The sequence below is a fragment of the Cannabis sativa genome, chromosome 2 (assembly GCF_029168945.1).
Source record: "Cannabis sativa cultivar Pink pepper isolate KNU-18-1 chromosome 2, ASM2916894v1, whole genome shotgun sequence".
NCBI lineage: Eukaryota > Viridiplantae > Streptophyta > Magnoliopsida > Rosales > Cannabaceae > Cannabis > Cannabis sativa.
Window position 1 is genome coordinate 49,659,962 of NC_083602.1, and position 20,146 is coordinate 49,680,107.

Genomic DNA, 20,146 nt, shown 5'->3' on the forward strand with positions numbered 1-20,146 from the left:
TTTATTGAGTCCATTCCTATCGAAGCAGATGCGTCGTTGTGGAAGGCTTTGCTCAGTGCTTGTCAACTTGATTCTGATATAAAGTTAGCTGCTACTATATTTGAGAAACTTGTTGAGTTAGAACCCATGAATGATGGAAATTACATATTGTTATCTAATATCTATGTTGCAGCAGCTCTTATGCTAAAAGTAAGAAAGATAAGGTCGTTGCTCCAAGAAAAAGGATTGAAGAAGTCCCTCAATCAAGTTCGATTGTTGTTTATAATTAAGTACATTCTTTTGTGGGATAAGTTGAAAAATCTCTTTTTTGTATCCATTAATGAAAAATACCATCATATTATATTTCATTAAAATATACTCACTTTTGTGAGTGGGTTGCCCAATGTATTATCGCTTTCTACTTAAGTCTAATACATAATTTACATTAATCTAAAGAGTATAATGAAGACATCATCTATAAAAGTAGGTATATCTAAAAGAATATTAAAATAAAAGTAAAAATTAAAACAGATAAAATAAACTAGGTATATAATGTAATTTTTTCTTTTTTTCTTTTTTTTTTTTTTTTTTTGCAGCTGGCAAGACATCATATTCTCTTCCAAAAAAATATCTATGCCAATTTGTGTTCTTTAACTACTTAATCAGAGAAAATTGATATACATTTGATTCCATATGGCTTTTATATGAAAAAGAGGATTAGTTTTGGTTTCAAAAAAAAAAAAAAGAGAGAGAGAATTAGTTTTTAAATTGGTTTTATATGAAGATATTAGAGAATCTCACATTGCTAATGTGTGAAAAGATAATAGAATATATAAGAGAAATGGACTACTCCTCCCGTTACCCCATTCAGCTTATTCCTAAATTCTAACAAGAAGAAGAGGAGGATTAGTTTTAACAATCTCTATTACGCCTCTCAAAGACTAAAGCAAATAAGAATATTAGACTAAAACATTTCTCCGTGTTTAAGATTCCATGTGTAAGAAATAAGATACAACTCTCCCAAAGTTTCCATACCAATGAGGATAAACATAAGGTGAACTGGGTATTACCAGAAGTTGGTTTCAAACTCCACACGTGTCTAATTAACTTCAATAAATAGGACCATCAAATTCAAAGATATCACCAAACATATTTTGATTAGTCCCCGTATATTTAATAGGAAAATTTACATTCCAGTACTTTAATTTCATTCTTTTTACAAAAATATGGTGTTGTCATTTTTATATCAAAGTGTACCGTTTTGGGTACTGTTTTCAATTTAATTCACTTTTTTTAAATTTTTTTTTAAAAAAAAAAAAAAACTGACTGGGACGTGTGTGATGTGTGCTGACGTCATCACATCACGTCCTTCACGTCTTCCATTTTTTGCAGACTTCAACTGTTCACGCGCCTTATTGTTTGCATTTGTAATTCAAATTGCAGTCGGTTTTAAAGATTTATAATCATTATTTTCTTTTATTTTTATTTTATATTTTACCATTTTTATGGTTTTTTAAGTGTTTGTATAAATAGGTAAAGTTTGTTTATAAATATACATTTTGAGTTTTAGTTGCTCTGTTTTCCTTTTATGCAGAGTATATGGGTTAGGGTTTCATCTTCTTGGGGTGGTTTATTTTCGTGTTAGTAAGAGTGTTTGAGTGCATCATTTTCGTTTATTGCCTTGTTCTTATCATCTGTAAACCTAAAAAATGGTTAAAACTCGTTCTTCAATTTCTCCTTCGCATTCTGTAAAGATAGCTGCTGATAAGAAGAAAATGGAAAATGTTTCTGATGATGGAGATCGTGATGATTCTGATCATTCTGGTGGATCTGGTGGATCATCTGATGGTAGTCGTGGCTCTGCATTGCAAACCAAGAGAAAAAGAGTTGTTGAGAAAGTGAAGAAGGAAGATGTTCGAAATGTGAAAAAGATGAAGCAAGTTGCTGAAGATTTGCCTGAGGATTATGATAGTGAAGACTTGGAGGTTGAAGTTCGTAATGATTTGAAGGTATTTTTATGATTTTTAATTTTTTATTTGGTTTACAATTTTTAGGGATTTATCTTTTTTTTTAGATTTTATAGTTTATTGTTATATGTTTTGAAATGTTTTTGATGTTTGTTTGTAATTTTTTTTTAGTTTATATGGTAGTCAGTTTTTATTTGTGTTTTTTTTCTATGTTGTTCATGTTTTGTTATTTTCATGATATTGTTATCTATCTTTTTTATTATAGGTTTGATTATTTGTTTTTAGGTTACTGTTTATGTGTTTTTTTAGTTTATTTGTTAATTTTTTTCGATTTTGTTTATTTAGGTTATGTTTAAGTTTATTGTGTTTATTTTTGTATGTTTATGGTTTATTTTAGTGTTTTAGGTATTTGATGGGTATTTTTCTTGTTTACTATGGAAAGTTTTGGTTTACAAATATGTTATATGTTTTGTTTATTATAGGTTTTGATGATTTGTTTTTAGGTTACTGTTATTGGTTTTTTAGTTTATTTGTTAATTTTTTTTCGATTTTGTTTATTTAGGTTATGTTTAAGTTTATTGTGTTTATTTTTGTATGTTTATGGTTTATTATAGTGTTTTAGGTATTTGATGGGTATTTTTTCTTGTTTACAATGGAAAGTTTTGGTTTACAAATTTAAATGATTATTGTATACTGTGCAGTTGTTTCTTGGCGTTTATTTATAGTTTAATGTGTGGATTTCCTTGTATATCATTTTGTTTTTACAGGAATGGGATTTATATTTCAAGCCTGGTGAAAAGATTCAGGGAAAAGTGATGTTATTCCCTAATCAAGATAACATTGTTGTCAAAAATATTAATTCCAAGTTGACTAAAGATCAACGTAAGTTGTTTCGTGGTACTAGTTTTGGTTATTTTTTAGATAGTCATCCTGTTGGTTTTCAGTCTCAACTAGTTCATAATGCCTTACATAGGGAGGTATATTAGAAAAATGAAAAAGAAATGTGGTTTAAGTTTGGTGATGAGAATTTCAGATTCAGTTTAGCTAAGTTTGCTGTTGTTTCTGGTTTACTGTGTGTTGGTGATGCTGATTTGACTAAGTATACACACAGAGAAAATGCTTTTGTTGATCGATATTTTTGTGATAAGACAGTGACTGTTAGTGCTGTTGAGCATAGGTTTATGTATAGTGATTTCAAGTCAGATGAGTATGCTGTGAAGATGGTTGTTTTGTACCTTGTTACTAATTGTTTGATTAGTAGTGTTTACTCAAAAAAAGTTCCTGTTGAGATTCTGAACATAATTGGGGTTGATGAGTATGGTAGTTTCCCATGGGGTATACCAGTGTTTGAATTAACTTTGCACAATTTAAAGATTGGTCTGAGGGGTGTTATTAAGGGAAAAGGTGTTTCTAAGCCTCTTGCTAAGGTTAAAGGGAAACATTTGGAAAAGGGTCCTCGCTCTTATAAACTTCCTGGTTTACCTTTTGCATTCTTGGTTTGGTTGTATGAAACCATTCCTTTGTGCTTGAAGGCTCGGTTTTGTTCCTATGATTCTGGTAAACCATATAGGTATTGTACATTGAAGAGTATTGGAAATCCAAATTCAAGTGAAGTTGAGAAGAAAGTTCTATCTTCAAATAAGGTATTTTATATATTTTGTAAATTGTTTATTTGTTGTTTTTATTATATTTTGTAAACTAATTATTTTTTTGTTTTGCTAGCTGAAAGGAAAAAATATTGTGCCTACTGAAAATGAAAGGAATGGTTTATTGGTCCTTACTGGAATGGAGTTTATTGGCCGAGAACAGTCAGATGATGACTTTGATGATGTTCCATTGTCAAAGTTTAATGTTGATAGAGTTGGATCTTCTGGTGTACAGAAGGAGTTTACTGGTGGTTTTGATGTCGATGGTGTGATGCGTAAGATGAAGGATTTTGTTTCTAGGCAAAAGAAGACTGATGAGTCTATTGAAGTATTGGATAAGGTGTTGGAGGGTAGATTCAAGGAGTTGCAGTTAAGTCTTCAGTCGTATATTGACTCAAAGATCAGTGAAGGCTTGGTTTTTTTTTTATGGAATTGAAGTTTAATGAGTTGAAGGAAGCTATTGAAAATAAAAAATTTCTAAAGATGGAAATGATAGTCCTGATGAGAGTGATGGCAAGGTTGGTTTTTTGATTATGTTTATTTATTAGTTTATTTCATGCTTCTTTTTTTTTCATATGTTGTTTTGATTTTTTTTTTTTTTTTTTTTGCAAGAATGATGATTTAAATGATGAAGTTTTTGGTGTGAAAAATCAAGATGCAATTGAAACTGTTGGACTCGATGAGAATATTCAATATACTCAGGTTATTTTTGTTTTGTAAACTAGTATATTGTTTATTGTTTATTGTTTTTGTTTGAATATTTTTTGTTTATTTTATTAATGTTTTTATTGTTTAATGGGTTTATTATTTTTTTTTTGTAGGTTTTTAATGATGATGCTCCTTCATTTGATATTATGAGTTTTATTTCTAGTAAACCTGAATGGTTTACTGAAGAAAAAAAGAATACTGATAAATTGAATGATGAAGAACAGGTTGTTGATGATCATGGCCTTTTTAAGGATGTTGTTAAAAAATCTAAGGAGGATAAAGATGATGGTGGAGATGACCAGGCAAGTTTATTTATTTTTAGGTTTTTCATTATTTAGATGATTTGTTACTTTGTTGTTTTTTGTCTCTGTCAAATGTTCTTTATTTTTGTTTTGTATATTTACAGGGTTTGGGGGGTGGTGATGCTGTTAAAGCTATTGGTTCAGATGAGACAAATAAAGACAATGTTGAGGGAAATAATATTGAAGAAGCAAAAGATGTTGCAGATGGGAGTAATAAAGATAATGTTGAGGGTAGAGCAGTTGATGTAGATGGAAGTGTAAATGATGTTGAAGGTGTTGCTAGTAAGGGAAAGTTGTTTGATAGTCAAGGAACTGAGGATAGTATCACTGTGTCTGCTTTGGAGATTATAAATGAAAAGATTGATGCTTATGAGGGAAGCATTAAAAAGGTTTGTCATTTTTTTGTTTATTGTATACTTTTTTTATTTAGTTTAGTTTATATTATGAATCATTTTGTCATGTTTAATTATTTTTATTTTTTGTTTTTAGGATAAGTCTTTAAATAAATTAGGGGCAACAAATGTTGATGTTTTATCTACCTATGGTTTAGACAAGGTTTGTTTACTTTTTTGTTATTCTTGTTTATGTTCTGAGTATTGATTTTGGTTTACTATGTTTGAATATAATTTTTTTTTTTTTGCATGATATTTAAGACTGATGTTGTTGGTGCTAAGAAGAACCATGGTTCTCAAGAAAGTTTTTTTGTATCTACCATGGAGGTTGTTAATGATCATTTGGTTTCCTATGAAGACAGTTTGAAAAATGTTTCTTTTTATTTTATTTATGTTATTTGGTAGTTTGATTTTTTTTTTTCTTTTCACTTCCTTATTTTATTTGTTTGCAATTGTTTTGAATGCTAGGGAAAATCTATAAAATTGGAGGAAACAACTCCTACAGTTGGAAATAGAGAGAAGAAACCTAGTTCTGTATACAACAGTCTGTATACCACAGAATTTGGTTCAGGCAGTATTGGTAAACCAAAAGGTGGACGTCCTGGATCATGTGTTTTTGGCTTTGGCTTTTTCAATGTGATTGATGATGTGCAAGCTAAATCTTTTGATTAGTGGTTTAAGATTGGGTTTAATGATAAAAACAAAGTGAAGAAGTTTAAAGAATATCATAGGAAGCTTAAGGTTCCATTGGATTTTGTGGTTTGTTAAATCGACGATAAGATGTGGTTCTATGATTTGCTTACTGTTGGGAAGAACTTGTCATGCTCGGTTAGTGTGTTATTATATTTTTTTTTTTTTGTTTATTGTATACTTTTTCTATGTATTTGTTTATAACTTTGGATTGTTTTATGTTTATTGCAGCATATTGATGTTTGTTTCTACTATAAAGAAGTTAAAGTATGACCAGTCTGTGAAAATTTCTGGTAACACTACTGATTGCTTCTTTGCTTCTCAAATTTTCGATTTATATAATGAGTTTGTTGCAAGTGGTGAAAATGTTGATTTGATTAAGAAGGATTCTAAGGCAGCTGCATACATAGCGGGGTTTTATATGTTATGCTATAAACCCTGGGTTGAGCTAAATTTCGTTCTAATGCGTGTTAACGTGATTGTTCTTGCTCATTGGATATTGTGTATTCTTGACATTAAGATGAGATGCTTAAAAGTATTAAATTCTATGAGGTTTGTGAGGTACAAGAACAACTCAGAGAGTTTTGTTCGTGCATTTGCTGTAATAATTCATATCTTACTGTCACATGTTAATTTCTATGAGGGAGAAAAGATATTGACAGGAGTAGTAAGCACTGGCAAGGTAAAAAAGATACTGATGCGTTTGATATTGTCGTGGTTGATAATTTTCCACAACAAGAAGATAGGTAACTATCTTTGTTTTTTTTTATATATATAATTATGATTCTATGTTATTGTTTATTTTTTGTTATCTGACAATTGTTATGGGTTTATTTTGTGATGTAGTGATTGTGGTGTTTTTGTCATAAAGTATGCTCATTTCTTTATGCATGGATTTATTGATAAGATTCCTAAGAAGTTGGACATTGCATTCACTCGTAAGAAGTTGTGTGTTGATCTGTTTGTTCATGCAAAGAAGAAGGAGTTGGGTGGGTACGAGTCTACTTCGCAGAAGCCAAGAAGGATGCCATAGATTTCTGTAATAGAACAACATGTTGGATTCTTAGTTTACATTTTTTTGAACTTTATGTGTATTTTTATGTCATGTTGTTTTGTTTTTAGGTTTATGTTTGTGTTTGTTTAAGTAACTGTTTGGAACAGTAATATTTTAGGAGACTCTTGCCTATTTTAATTTTGAAGTAACCTTTTGGTTTACTGGCACAGTATGTTTGCAGTTTTTTATGTTGTGTATTTCTGTGAGACAATATGTTAATCTTTTGGATTTAGAAATTAGTTTTAGTGTTCTGGCTTTTTTTTATGTGATATTTGTTTAATTTTGTTTGATCTTATAAACCAATGACATTTATGTATACCATTATAAGTGGCATAAACCAATGTGATGGTTTATTAACCATTAAAATGGTTGTAAATTAATTACAGTTAGTAACTGTACATATATTTGGTCACTTGTTATTTTTAACATATTATTTCATATAGAGGAGGCAAAAAAAAACTTACTTGAATCTAAGCGAATTGTAATCATTTTATTAAAAGTTGGTATTAATACATTGAAAAGCTTTATCAACTAACAATTATCATTGTAAACTGTTTTTGTATACTGTCTATTTAGTAACCATGTTTGATGTTTACATCAACATTTATTTATTTTACTTCTAGATCTTATGATCTTTTTCTTTTTCTTGGTGGTTTTAGTACTGGGTCATTTTTACATGATCTTTTGTTGTGTCCTTTTTGGCGACATTGACCGCATACCACTTGTGCTTTTGCTTCAAGTCCATTTTTGTATCGTTGTTTCTTTGGTCTTCCGGCATCTCTCTTATGTTTAGGTGGGAGGACTACAATATTTTTTATTAAATCTGGTATATTCCATAATGTTGCCTCACCTAATGGGAGTATACTGTCTTCATATGTTGCCATAAAAGCTTCTTTCGTGTAGTAGTATGAGCAATATTTGTAGCAAGACATGTTCCTTTTGCTTAGTACAACCATTGCATGAGAGCAAGGCATTTCATCATATTCAAATCATTGGCAGCTGTATGTTTTGTTCTCAAAGTTTACTATGTGAGATCTGTTGTTGTCGTGTACTTGGTATACCAGAAGATTTGATGTTTCAACCTGTATTAATCAAGTAAACCATTATTAAGTTTACAACAAAGTAAATATGTTTGTAAGCAATTTTTATTTTTCTGTATATATAATTACCTTGTACTTTAAACTCATATCTCTTTGTTTCTTTAATGTTTTTTCAGGTATTTTTGCCAGTGTTGTTGTAGTTTTTTGGGCTCTATTCTTGTTTTCCCAATACCATCTTTGCACCAATGAATGTAGGCATTCTAGTAGAGTTAAGATGGGTAGGTCTCTTACTGCTTTCAAGGCTGCATTGACTGATTCGGCCATATTTGATGTCATTATTTTGTATCTCCTGTTCATGCCATATAGTCTTGTCCACTTTTCGACACCAATTTTATTCACCAAGTAATCTCTTATTCTTACATCTATATTGTCCAAGTCTTGCATGCTCTTTTCAAAATCTTCTATGTTGTAAGCTTTAGATGCACTATTAAATGCAATCTTGAGCTCATCACCTCCTTTTTTGAATTTCATTTTTATATTTTTCATTAAATGGTAACAACATACCCCATGCATTATATCTGGAAAGGTCTCTTTTATTGCTTTTAGTATACTCTCATGTCTATCTGATACGATGCATTGACCTTCTCTTTCGCCATAAGTTTCCTTTATTTTGTGAAGAAACCATTCCCAAGAGCTGTCATTTTCGGAATCTACTACTGCAAATGCAAGTGGGAATATATGTCTATTTGCATTTTGTGCACTTGCTATCAACAAAGTGCCTCCATGTTGGTTTGTTAAAAAGGTTCCATCCGTGACTATTATTGGTGTACAGTGTTGCCAACCTTTTATTGAAGCACCTATTGCAAAGTATAGATATTTGAATTTGTTATCTTCATCTGTTACTAGGTCTGTAATTGTTCTTGTTTCAAAAGTAACCAATTAGTTTATTGTATAAATACCTATGTGGCATATTATTACTTTATGTAGACGAAGTATTTTATTACCTGGGTTTGATATTTGCATCATGTATAAAATTGTTGGTATCTCACTGTATGATTCTTGTAGGCAGCGACGAGCATCCACAATTGCCTTTTCTCTTGCTCTCCATGCTTTTTGGTAAGATATAGAGACACTTTAATCATCTGCCATGTCATCCACAATTTCTGTTGGAGTGTAATCTCGTTTTGGGTTTACAAACTTGTTTTTTATAACCTTTCCAACTAGATTGCTTGTAGCTTGAGGATGGTCTCCAGAAGTAATGTCCAATGAACATGTATGAGTATGCTCTATTTTTCTTATGATAAACATGTCAGTCTTTCCATGTTTTGATGCTAAGAATGTCCAGTTGCAGTTATCATCAATACAGACTAGTTTATAGTCTAGTTTTGATCATCTTTTTACCTTGAAAGGTTGATTGTATCTTATTGAGTGAAGGCTTACTGCTTGTTGGAGGGTTTCCTTGTTTGCAAAAACTTGGCCAATGTGTATTTCAGCAACTTGAGGATTTGAAATTATTTGATTTGCTTTGGAGCTTTCTTCCATCGATTTTTGAATTTGTTCAATCACATAATCTGCCATCTTTGTTGCATATTTTGTTCTTGTTGGTAGCAGTTTCCTTGTTTGTAAACTAGTTTCCCCATTGTAGGTATAGTTTACTCTATCATTGTGTTCATTGTCGGTTGTGGATGTTGAGATGTTAACGAAGATAGGATATTTGGTCTCATCATCATTTTTCCTTCGTATTTGTTCATAAAACTTGCATCCACTATCATCTTTGATTCTTATTGGTGGTATGCCTTCCGTTACTTGAAATTGAAGATCAATCGTATATTTGTTTCTGTCCAAATTCAAAACTTCGTATACTATGTGAGAAAGCTCATAATGTGAACAATCTGTTGGAATTAGTATACCTTTGACTTCATAATCATCGTATGTTGTTCTGTCAACCCAAGTTCCATTGTAAAAAAGAATCACTGTTCTAACATCCATATTCCTGCGTGATTTGTTTAGTTTAATCATGTTAAGTATTGTATACAGTAAACATTATGTATATACAAAAATAATAAACATGTGATATGAATAGGTAATCTGTTCATAAACTAAATTTTATATTTATTATAGTAAGGTCTATATGCAGTTTTACGAATTAGATGACTATATTTTGAACTATAATATTGGAGCGATTACAATTACAAAGGTTTATAGTGTACTGTATTTTTTAAAGTACTTAGTATTGATTAGTTAACTATCAGTTATGATTACAATTGGTAAACTATCTGATAAGTACTGATTAATTGTCAAATAATCATGTTTAACAGAATTAACAAACATGATGCATTTTTAGGTGTTTTCAGGAATTGGAAGGTGTAATGGTTATAAGCAGTAGTATGTATCGTAATGTATAATAGGTACCTTATTCAGATTTAGTTTTCGATGTTGTAGTTGACGTACTTCTTCTTCTTCCTCGAAGCAACGATCTCTGGTTTTCGTTTTTCGTTTGTTGTGATCAGCTCATAGGTTTATTGATCGATTGAATTGTAGGTCGAATTAGAGAGATGATGATTTGCTTGTTGTATACAGCAACAGGTTTGAGAGATATGATGATCGATTCTCTAATTTTCAGATTCGTCGAGGTCTCTGTTTCCGTCAATGGTGTTTTTTCGTTCAAGTTTGGTTTGGTTTCTGTTTTTTGATTTCGTGTATTATTCCTATGGTATTTATAGCTTTCTGTTTTAATCAGTAGAACCACGCGCAGAGATGGCCGAGAAATATGGAATTGTGGGCGCGTCTCTTTCATCGCCGGTGGTTCCAAAATTATTCAAGCTAATAACAGTATGCTTGATGACGTGTCACGGCATAACGATAGATTGTTTTTATATAACGTTTTTTTTTTTTTGTAATATTAATGTATATAATATATATATATATATATAAAAATTTCCCTAATTAATACTTGTAGTCCTCTCAAGTCCTCTAGATATAATTTATACATAGTGCTTTATTTACAAAATAAACTACACATTGAAACAACGTGTTCTGTTTAGTCAAAAGATCGGGGAAGATTATTGGCTTTTTAAAGCCTCACTATAAAAGCTCTGAAATTGTCTTACATACATGAATTCTTCTCGGGAAAAATAATCCATAGATTTGTATTTTAAACAAATAAAAAGAAACACGAATTTATAATGAACTGGATTATTTTCATCGTCTGCTACATTGTTTACACTCAATATTTAAGGCAGAAAATGAGGTCTATAGTCTGCTAAGGTTGAAAGTCTATAATCAAATATCATCGTGATGTTTACGTTGTTCTGTGTCCTCTTTGTTATCATTAACTTCTGCGTCGTGTTGCTTAGAGGCTGAGCCAACGACACCCGTTTCATCATCAACGGGGCCCTCCCCTTCCGGGTTTGTTTGGCTCTTATCTGCAAAACTACTATCAGGCTCAGTGTTGTTAACCATACTTGGCTGCTTATCCATCATCCCAGATAGAGCCAACGTTGGAGACCACTCAAGAACATCATCAATTATGTTTGACACTCTTTTTTGATATCTGCAAAATGAATCAAAACTTAGAAAAGTAAGAAAAAAAAATAACAATAAATGATCATCGTCCTATTTTTACTTTTCCATAATTGTCTACTCTAGTATGACATGAAACAATGGTGAGAACTTCCTTGAGTAGAATCAGAAATGAAAATTAGTTTAACATGTAAGGAGTAAAACTGACCTGGCCCTAGCAGCCTCATCAGGTGCATGGTGCCTCAGCAGTAATATGACAAGAACCCCTACTAGAGCGTAGAAAAGCCTTGTTGTCCACTTTGGTCGTTCCTCCTCATCTTTCTTAGGACAGAAACGGAATAATTCTCGCAATGTCGCTTCCTCGGCAAGAATGTTGGGGAAGAACCAAACACGTTTTCCAATAACAATATACAAAAGACCAAATGCTGTAGCCCTCACTACAATTTAGTAACAGACTTTCTGTCAGCCTCTTAAGAAAAATAATACATATAGAAGGGTAAAAGAAAACACAACCATGTATGCCAATAAACCTCATCGTTTGTATATGCAACTAAACATTGCTGAGTTAAAACTATTAGTAGTAAAGAAAACATAGATTGCTATGAACAGCCATGACTTAAGATTATGACCATTCTCCAAAAGACATAAATCAATAGAGAATGAAATTCGATTTTGAACCTACTTGCTAGCAAAGGAAGGTCTAAGGAAGTAGGGTCACACATAAATGGAGGATATAAACAAAGTCACTAGCAGTCAGTCATAGAAAACTTACAAAAGAGCAGTGACATGAAAAGCAGAAGAAGCCCTGCACATGAGTATAGTATTATTAACTTGCACCGATGGGGATATATAGGAAACAAGCAAATTGCCAGAGTCAACACAGGCCAGAAAAACGAGAGCAGTGTCTGCCAAAGAGGCCGCCTTTTAACGAATGTCCAAGCGAAGAAAGCATCATTTTCAGAAAAAACTTGATCCTGCAAAGGATGATTGCAACATTAATAACTTTGCTGTGGGTGTTTAGGATTTGCATACTTCTAATTACAGCTGCCAATAACATAGACAAACCCATGGGAACTATTTACCCAATAAGTTTGTGCATGCAACCGAATACTCTACACAAGAATCAAATGACATGCGTTAAAAAAGAAAACAATCACTTTCCACCCTAACGAAGGCAAGCGTGATCATTTCAACAGAAGCAAGGGAACACAATATCTTATCCTCAAAATAATTTCTTTCAAAAAAAGAAAAACTCTAAACTTACAGGGAAGATCTCCAAGTGGGCAGGCCAGGTAGACAATTTTTTCTTGCCAGGTCGAAGAGTTTTGACGACTCGATCACAACGCACAAGAAGATTCTTTCTCAATAAAGCATTGCCAATATCTTCAGGCTCGGCATTCTTATCTGATTCCAGAATATCTTTCAGCTCAGGATGATTCCTCAAAAACCCACCAAAATCTTTTCCTCTAAAATATTCCACTCGGGTCTCCTGTAAAACAGCCCATCTAGATACCAAATCCTTATGGTCCCTCACTTTCTCCGCGAACAATTGATACACATCCTTCTTTGCAGCTTGTTTCTGTTCGAATTGAATAAATCCAATAAATTGAGCAATTAGTCAAACACCGGAAGAACATAACAGCATTGGGTAAAAACCCGAATTTCTTTTTATGCTTAGAATTTTGATCGAATAACCGAACGAAAATCAAAGTAATGAGTAATTGGGTACGAAATTCAATACAAAAACCAAATTGAAATGGCTTATCAATGTAGGTGAAACCCTAGATCAGAAGATATGAAATGAAGAACAAACCCTAGGAGGGGTGTCAGAGTTTGGATCTCTGCCACCATTTTGGACAGCCGCCGAAGACCTCCGCACCCTCTTCTTCTCTGCACCTCCCGATTTCTTCATCTCCTTCTTCTTCGATTCTCTTTCGTAAATCAAACAAAGAAAAAGGGAAAATAAAAAGTCTGACACTTTTTCACAGTTCCATTCGCGCTCCTCTACAATTTTTTCTCCATTTTGCTTCTTCTTATTGCAAAATATTTTCTTTTATTACAAAAATAAAAAAAAAAAATAAAAAAAAAATGAATCAATTGATGACATGGCTCGTCCTAGTTGATGACTGAGCAGTAAGCTTTGTCATTAAAAGCAATCAAAATCTGCCACGTTTTATGGGCCACTAACTCGTGGCTGGGGACTCGTGTCCGTGTATTATTTAAGAATTTGAGATCGCTGTGTTGAAATTGACTATTATTACATGACATTAATTTAAAAAATAAAAAAGAAATTTTGTTTACCATGTCTTCTAACAAATACAACATACAAATCTATATTATCTAATGATTTTAAGCAACTATATACATATATATTAGTATAATTTTATTAAAGGTAATTTGCGACTAAATTTCCTGTACATTTGTTACAGTTTAATTTTTTTACTCAAAAAATTATAGCTATACTCTTTAGACTGTTTGGTCAGCAATCCATCTGTTGGACTGGCTCCGTTATGTGCTAGATGGCTCCTACATGGTGCCAAGTCAACTTTGCCATGTCACATAAAATCTGCCACGTCAAATCTGGATAGATGATTAACAAACTAAAATAATTGATGAAAACTAATTAAAAAATATAAAAAACAAATAAACAAAAATCCACGTTAATTAATCCAGAACTAAAATTAAAAATGTAGAAATTAAAAGCAAAAAAAAATAGAATGAAAGAAATTAAAAGAAATAAATTACCGAAAAAGGTAACCTGTTTATCCAAATTTTAACGACGATGACGTGTCAAGAGTAGCAACACATGGCACAAAAATACCGAGACTAAATTAATGAAAAATATGTAAAGTCGTGATTATTAATCATGAAGGGTGGTCTGACCGTTAGAATGAAAGTCAGACAGTCACTCTTACCCCTAGCTTGAGTAAGGTGGGCATCTCCGGGAAGGAAAAACAATGGACTAACACCTTGGTAAGCGGAATGAACAATCACCACGCACCCACATGCCAAGTTAGTCTAGGGGGTATATACTACTACCCCTTACCTCCCAAAGGGTTGTTCTAGGGGTATACCCCTACCTCCTACACCTTCATGGTACGAGTCATGCATTTTATTATAGATACAATGACATTCTCAAAGGTATATGGGGACATCGACATTGCACCATAGCTACTGACAACGGGCGAGGGGTTACTGTTGGAATTTATTTTACCAGTATCTTAGATCTACTCACAAGTATGTTACTTAACAACCTAAATATGAACTTTCTAAAACGATAATAAACACATATAAAGTTAAGAAAACCTTGCATTGGTTGCAGCAGAATAATATGTCTCCTTCCACTCAGATCTCTAACCTTTGTATCCTTTCTGTTGCAGAGTATTATCAAGATCTGAGTCCGAATGTACTTCTCTTGGATTTGGATCCTTCACGATCTTCCAAACTATGATTGAGGTACTACTTGTTGTGTGTGGGCGCTACTCTTTCACTAGGGTCACTCAAAATTGGAAGACCAAGACAAGAGATATAGGGTTCGACTATAGAGAGAAAAAGGGAAGGCTCAAAATTCCAGTTTCCTGAATTTCTGAATAACTGCTTAACTTCTTAATTTGGTGTGAGCCTTCACTTTCTATTTATAGACAACTGCTAGGTTTAGGTTAGTAATTAATTGGTATTAAAATAATGAAAATAATAATTGAAAAAAGCATGCACAAGTGGCCGGCCATGGTGTTATTGGGCCTCACTTGGATTTTGCAGTTTTCACAATTTTTATTTCTATTTTCTCAAAAATGCCAATTTTCCAATTCTAACCATTTAAATGCCAAAACTAATTATTTAATAACTAAAATAGATTATTAAATAATATTGTCATTTAATATAATTGTTAATTAGACATATAGAGTCTCTTAATTAATAAGTAAACCTAGAATCTCTTTCCTTTACAATTTCACCCCTGCTTAGTGAAAATTCACAAATTAGACATAGTCTAACTTTAGAATTACAATTGATTAATCATAAATCAATTATTACAAGCAGTATGGTCTCAACTAGACTGGGGACCATGGATCTATATTACTGAGCTTCCAATAAGTCGAACCGAATTTACCAAGTAAATTCCCTAACTTGTTAATTCCTTGTTGAATCCACTCTTAAAACTTGGAATTGCACTCTCAGACTTACATAGAGCGTTCTATATGTTCCACGATATAGATACGCCATCTCATTTAACCATCGTTATAATCTTAATGTGATCAAAGATCCTCTATATAGATGATTTACACCGAGATGGGATAAATTTACCGTTTTCACCCCTTAATGTATTTGGCCCCTTAAAACACTTAGCTACCTGTCAATGATGTTTTAGTGATCTAAGATATAGTCACTGAAACAAGAGCTCATCCATTTACTTCTATTTAGCTAAGCTCGAAGGGAATCATCACTTGACTTCTATACACCAGTATAAGCTATAGATTCCATATTTATGTTTAGCGCTCCCACTCAGTTATACTATCATGTTCCCAAAATATACTGTTGCCCCTGATTTTGCCCAATGTACGTGGACCAACCAGACAAGGACACATGGACACAAAGGTTTTAGCACTCAAATTAATAGCTAAGTCTTTATAAAGAAAGGCATTATCCTGGATATGCCTCCCGGAGAAGGCATATAAGGTTTTCTATGCTCCCGGAGATCAAGGTGGCATCTAAGCATCTCCGGGAGATGTCAAGCTTCCTCTGAGCAGTCATCTCGCATTTAATGCCGCATGGGAGGAGGCGTGTTGGAACTGCCACACGCAATAAAGTCTGACGACACAACCCCCGATCTGCACCTACAAGACTATGACCACTTAAGTCTAATGACAGCTACTCTGTGAAGAATCACGTCAGTCAAAAGACAAGAAGGACAACCCACATAAAATCCCTACAGCACCTAGGGATTTGACCATGCATTACCCATGGTATATTCATTGGGAATACACCACTTTACTGATAGTTACAGAAATACATGTACTATAATTCTGGGGATCGCCCCACAAAAACACTATATATACCCCCTCAAAGCTCATTAATGGGGGTCGAGAGTTTTGGATTGCATAAGTGCAAGAAGAGTAAATACTCACCAAGAACATTCTCTGTATTAAATACACTCATAAATATACAGACTCGTGGACTAAGGCTCATTAGCGCCCCAACCACGTAAAAATCCCTCTCTTAATTTCTTACGGCTCTTTAAACTCCTATTATTTTATTGGTTGCCGAAAACCTCGGTCAATATTTTGGTGCTTTCATTGAGAGCTGAAGAAAGTTTCTGTAAACACACAATACATTACAATAATGATGGAGACTCGAAGCACTCGTTAACCTCGTCCTCTTTAAGATGCTCAAGACCCAAATGAGGAAGACGTAGCCTCAAGAGCAGCTGAGGGTTCTGAGGAAGAAGAAGAAATTCCTGATGATGATTACGAGGGAAACCTCGATTAGTACGCCTACGATGAAGGTAGCTACTCGGAATTGGTGCTCTTAAGACAAAAGGCTGTCGATCATGAAGCTGAGATCGCAGCCCAAAAAGCACAAAACCAAAAGATGCAAGAGGTAATGCTGGCCATGCAATAAGCCATGGAGGCAGCTGGAATCCACGTGCATCCCAAAGCCATGTCTATTGGACTTGGAAAGGAACCAGAGGAATCCTTGCCAAGTACCCAAAGGCAAAAATCTAGGGAACCAAGCCCTATAAGGTATCCCGCTGAAGGGAACCAAAAGAAAAACCCTACTTCTACCCCCGGGAAAAAGAAAAAGGTGCAGGATCCGGGAAAGGTCCGCTCAGATTTCCCGAAAGGGAAAGGTCTGCAGAGGGGCAAACTCCAAAAAGGGAGTCTTGGCCCTCAGGATCGAGAGGACCGAAAGAGCGTTTCCATGCACCAGGAGCCCGGAGGTAGAGGAAGAAGAGGACAGAAGTGTCCCCCCGTTGATTTGAGAAATCAAATCAATGGGAATCAAGGTGACCTCCGGGATCACCTTGACCAAAAGAAATACAGGCCCGCGGTCTCCACGGGGATGTTAAACGAAGGAATCATGGCGGAACTCGCCATACTCCGAAAAGATATTGCCCGAGTCTCCCGGAGACAGAAAGGCGACGACTCCGACTCAGATTGTGAGGACCGAGAGCCGTGTGCCAATCACATCGTGGAAGCGGAGCTCCCCAAGAATTTTAAGATGCCCGAAGTGGCAGCTTATACTGGGAACTCCGATCCAAGCGACCATCTGTCACGGTTCAACCGGGTCATGACGGTCATGAGAGTTAGTAATGACGTTAAATGTCTGTGCTTCCCGCTTACTCTAAGCGAGTCCGCGGAGGAGTGGTTCAAGAAACTGGAGCCAGGATCCGTGGGCTGCTGGAATAAGTTGCAGACCAACTTCCAGAGACAATTTGTCGCCGCAAGAAAGGTCAATCTGGAGGTCAGCGCCTTGACCAACATCAAGCAGCTGCCTACGGAGACCCTAAAGAATTACATAAAGAGGTTCCGGGAGGAAGCCTCGAAGACCAAGAAAGTTGATGACAGACAACAGCTTGCCCTTCTCTAGGCAGGCATCCGCACAGGGACTCCATTCTGGAACGAACTACAACAAGAAGGAGCTGCAAACCTTCAGGATTTCCAGAAGAGAGTCCAAAAATACATCAATCTTGAAGAGGCCCAAATAGTGGCCTATGGGGGATATTATCCCACTGGGATAACAGGGTATGTGCCCGGAGCCCAGCCCTCGGGCACTGTGCCAGCAGCAGCTCCACCAATGAGCGGCATACAGTTCTTTGCTACTCCCGGATACAGCCAGGGCCAGGCCTTGGCCCCCGCATCATCCCATTTTGGAAATCCCTCGGGGATAAATGGACAAGCGCCCTCGCACTCTGCTCCAACTTCCAGCCTAGCCGGTCCTTCCCAGGGCTCGAGGAGTAAAAGGTCCTCCAAAGGCAGCACCCGGACGGAGGAAAACCGTCAGAAGAGGGGGTACACTCCCCAGTATACCCAGTACACGGAATTAACGGACTCCCAAGAACGTGTGTACTTTGCTACTAGGCAAAATACACACTACCGGAGACCACCTCCTCTGTACAAGGATAGTTCCCGGAGGGACCCCAACAAGAGATGCGAGTACCATAACGACATTGGGCACAACACCAATGAATGCAAAAATCTCAAAGACGAGATCGAAAAGTTAATCCGATTGGGACACCTCTACGAGTGGATCAAGAATCGGTTGCCTCATCTCAACCCGGGTCAGGCGTCTGGAGCTTTGCCACAGGGAACACTAGGGGGTGCGATAGGAGTATTGGCTCCAGTTGTTCCCCTCGGAGATGCCCAGCATATCTCTGGTCTGCCGCCCAGACCTAACAGGAGAGTGGCCATGATCTCGGGAGGACCCCATATCGGAGGAACTACCCGCAAAGAGCTGAAGCGGTATGCAGGGGCCGTGAAACACAATGAGGTTTGGGAAGTTACTCAACTCCCAGCTCAAAGGCCCCGGCTGATGGATCAACCCATCACATTCACAGAAGAAGACGCTAAGACGGTGCGTTTTCCCCACCATGACCCGTTGGTCATAGAAACCCCCATCGCCAATAAAGTGGTGGCCAGAGTCCTGATCGACAACGGGAGTTCCGTGAATTTACTTTTCAAAGAGGCCTTTACTGCAATAGGCCTGACGGACCGAGACCTCTCACCAAGTGGTTCCCAACTCACAGGGTTTAATGGAACAGCACTTATCCCAATGGGGAAGGTGAGACTTCCAGTCACCTTGTGCCCGGACATCCCCAAGAGCACGTTCAAGTACTGTACTTTCCTGGTGGTGGACTGCCCGACAGTATACAACGCAATCTTCAGCCGACCGGCCTTGGTAGACTTTGGCGCAGTCACATTAATACGACACCTGTGCTTGAAGTTCCCAACCCAGGAAGCTGGGATAGGGACGGTGAGAGGAAATCAAGGGGAGGCGAGGCAATGCTACAACGTTGCCACCCACCTACCCGCGCTGATGGTCCGGGAAACTATTGAGCCAGAAATGGCTGAAGAAGACGAGTTGGATCCCCGCGTGGGGTCCGAAAAAATCGTAGAACCAATGGAGGACGTCGATGAGGTATCAGTGTGTGACCTCGACTCCACCAAGGTACTCCGGCTAGGAAAAAGCCTAGACCCGGAGGAAAAGGAAAAAATAATAAAGACACTGAAGGGCGCCATTGACGTTTTTGCATGGTGCCAAGAGGACATGACTGGCATAAGTCCCCGCGTCATCACCCATGTCCTCAATGTCAACCCGGACATGCCGCCAGTCCAACAAAAGCGACGACCCCTCGATTCAGTGAAGGTCGAGGCCTTAGAGAAAGAGGTGGATAAGCTTTTAGCGAACGGCATGATCCGCGACGTTTACTACCCGGAATGGCTAGCCAATCCGGTCCTGGTGCCGAAGCCTAACGGAACCTAGAGAGTTTGTATAGACTTCACTGATCTAAACAAGGCTTGTCCAAAGGACTGTTTCCCTCTGCCTAGGATCGACCAGATGGTAGATGCCACTTCCGGATTCAAGCTACTGTCCTTCATGGACGCGTACGCCGGTTACAACCAAATAAAGATGCACACAGTAGATCAAGAACACACTAGCTTCAGGACCGATAAGGGGGTATACTGCTACCTAGTCATGCCTTTCGGATTGAAGAACGCTGGTGCAACCTATCAAAGAATGGTCATCTGGATGTTCAAAGGCCTCCTGGGGCGAAACATGGAGGTGTACGTAGATGACATGTTAGTCAAGTCTAAAGCATGCAATAGCCATTCGGACGACTTAGAAGAATG

The 20,146-nt window shown here is 36.0% G+C and overlaps 3 protein-coding genes across 3 annotated transcripts; 1 reads left to right on the plus strand and 2 right to left on the minus strand.

Moving 5' to 3' along the window:
• Window positions 1–740: 740 nt before the first annotated feature.
• Window positions 741–10,671, plus strand: LOC133034980 (uncharacterized). The gene is made up of 2 exons (XM_061110573.1): window positions 741–1,988; window positions 2,714–10,671. The coding sequence occupies exons 1-2, from the start codon at window positions 1,689–1,691 to the stop codon at window positions 2,930–2,932; spliced, it is 519 nt and encodes a 172-aa protein (XP_060966556.1). The 5' UTR covers window positions 741–1,688; the 3' UTR covers window positions 2,933–10,671.
• Window positions 7,728–8,309, minus strand: LOC133034338 (uncharacterized). The gene is made up of 2 exons (XM_061109402.1): window positions 7,908–8,309; window positions 7,728–7,820 (listed from the first exon to the last, which is right to left on the minus strand). The coding sequence occupies exons 1-2, from the start codon at window positions 8,307–8,309 to the stop codon at window positions 7,728–7,730; spliced, it is 495 nt and encodes a 164-aa protein (XP_060965385.1).
• A 159-nt stretch (window positions 10,672–10,830) lies between the features above and the next one.
• On the minus strand, window positions 10,831–13,390 carry LOC115719404 (uncharacterized). Its single transcript, XM_030648439.2, has 5 exons — window positions 13,114–13,390; window positions 12,565–12,879; window positions 12,073–12,274; window positions 11,509–11,737; window positions 10,831–11,331 (listed from the first exon to the last, which is right to left on the minus strand). Exons 1-5 carry the CDS (start codon window positions 13,210–13,212, stop codon window positions 11,061–11,063), a joined length of 1,116 nt encoding a protein of 371 aa, XP_030504299.2. The 5' UTR covers window positions 13,213–13,390; the 3' UTR covers window positions 10,831–11,060.
• Window positions 13,391–20,146: the final 6,756 nt, after the last annotated feature.

Coding starts and splice junctions, on each gene's coding strand:
- LOC133034980 (XM_061110573.1), top strand. CDS start 1,689: ATGGTTAAAACTCGTTCTTCAATTTCTCCTTCGCATTCTGTAAAGATA. Junction 1,989..2,713: donor AAGTTCGTAATGATTTGAAG/GTATTTTTATGA, acceptor TTGTTTTTACAG/GAATGGGATTTATATTTCAA.
- LOC133034338 (XM_061109402.1), bottom strand. CDS start 8,309: ATGAAATTCAAAAAAGGAGGTGATGAGCTCAAGATTGCATTTAATAGT. Junction 7,821..7,907: donor ATATGAGTTTAAAGTACAAG/GTAATTATATAT, acceptor TGATTAATACAG/GTTGAAACATCAAATCTTCT.
- LOC115719404 (XM_030648439.2), bottom strand. CDS start 13,212: ATGAAGAAATCGGGAGGTGCAGAGAAGAAGAGGGTGCGGAGGTCTTCG. Junction 12,275..12,564: donor CCCACTTGGAGATCTTCCCT/GTAAGTTTAGAG, acceptor CATCCTTTGCAG/GATCAAGTTTTTTCTGAAAA. Junction 11,332..11,508: donor GATGAGGCTGCTAGGGCCAG/GTCAGTTTTACT, acceptor TTCATTTTGCAG/ATATCAAAAAAGAGTGTCAA.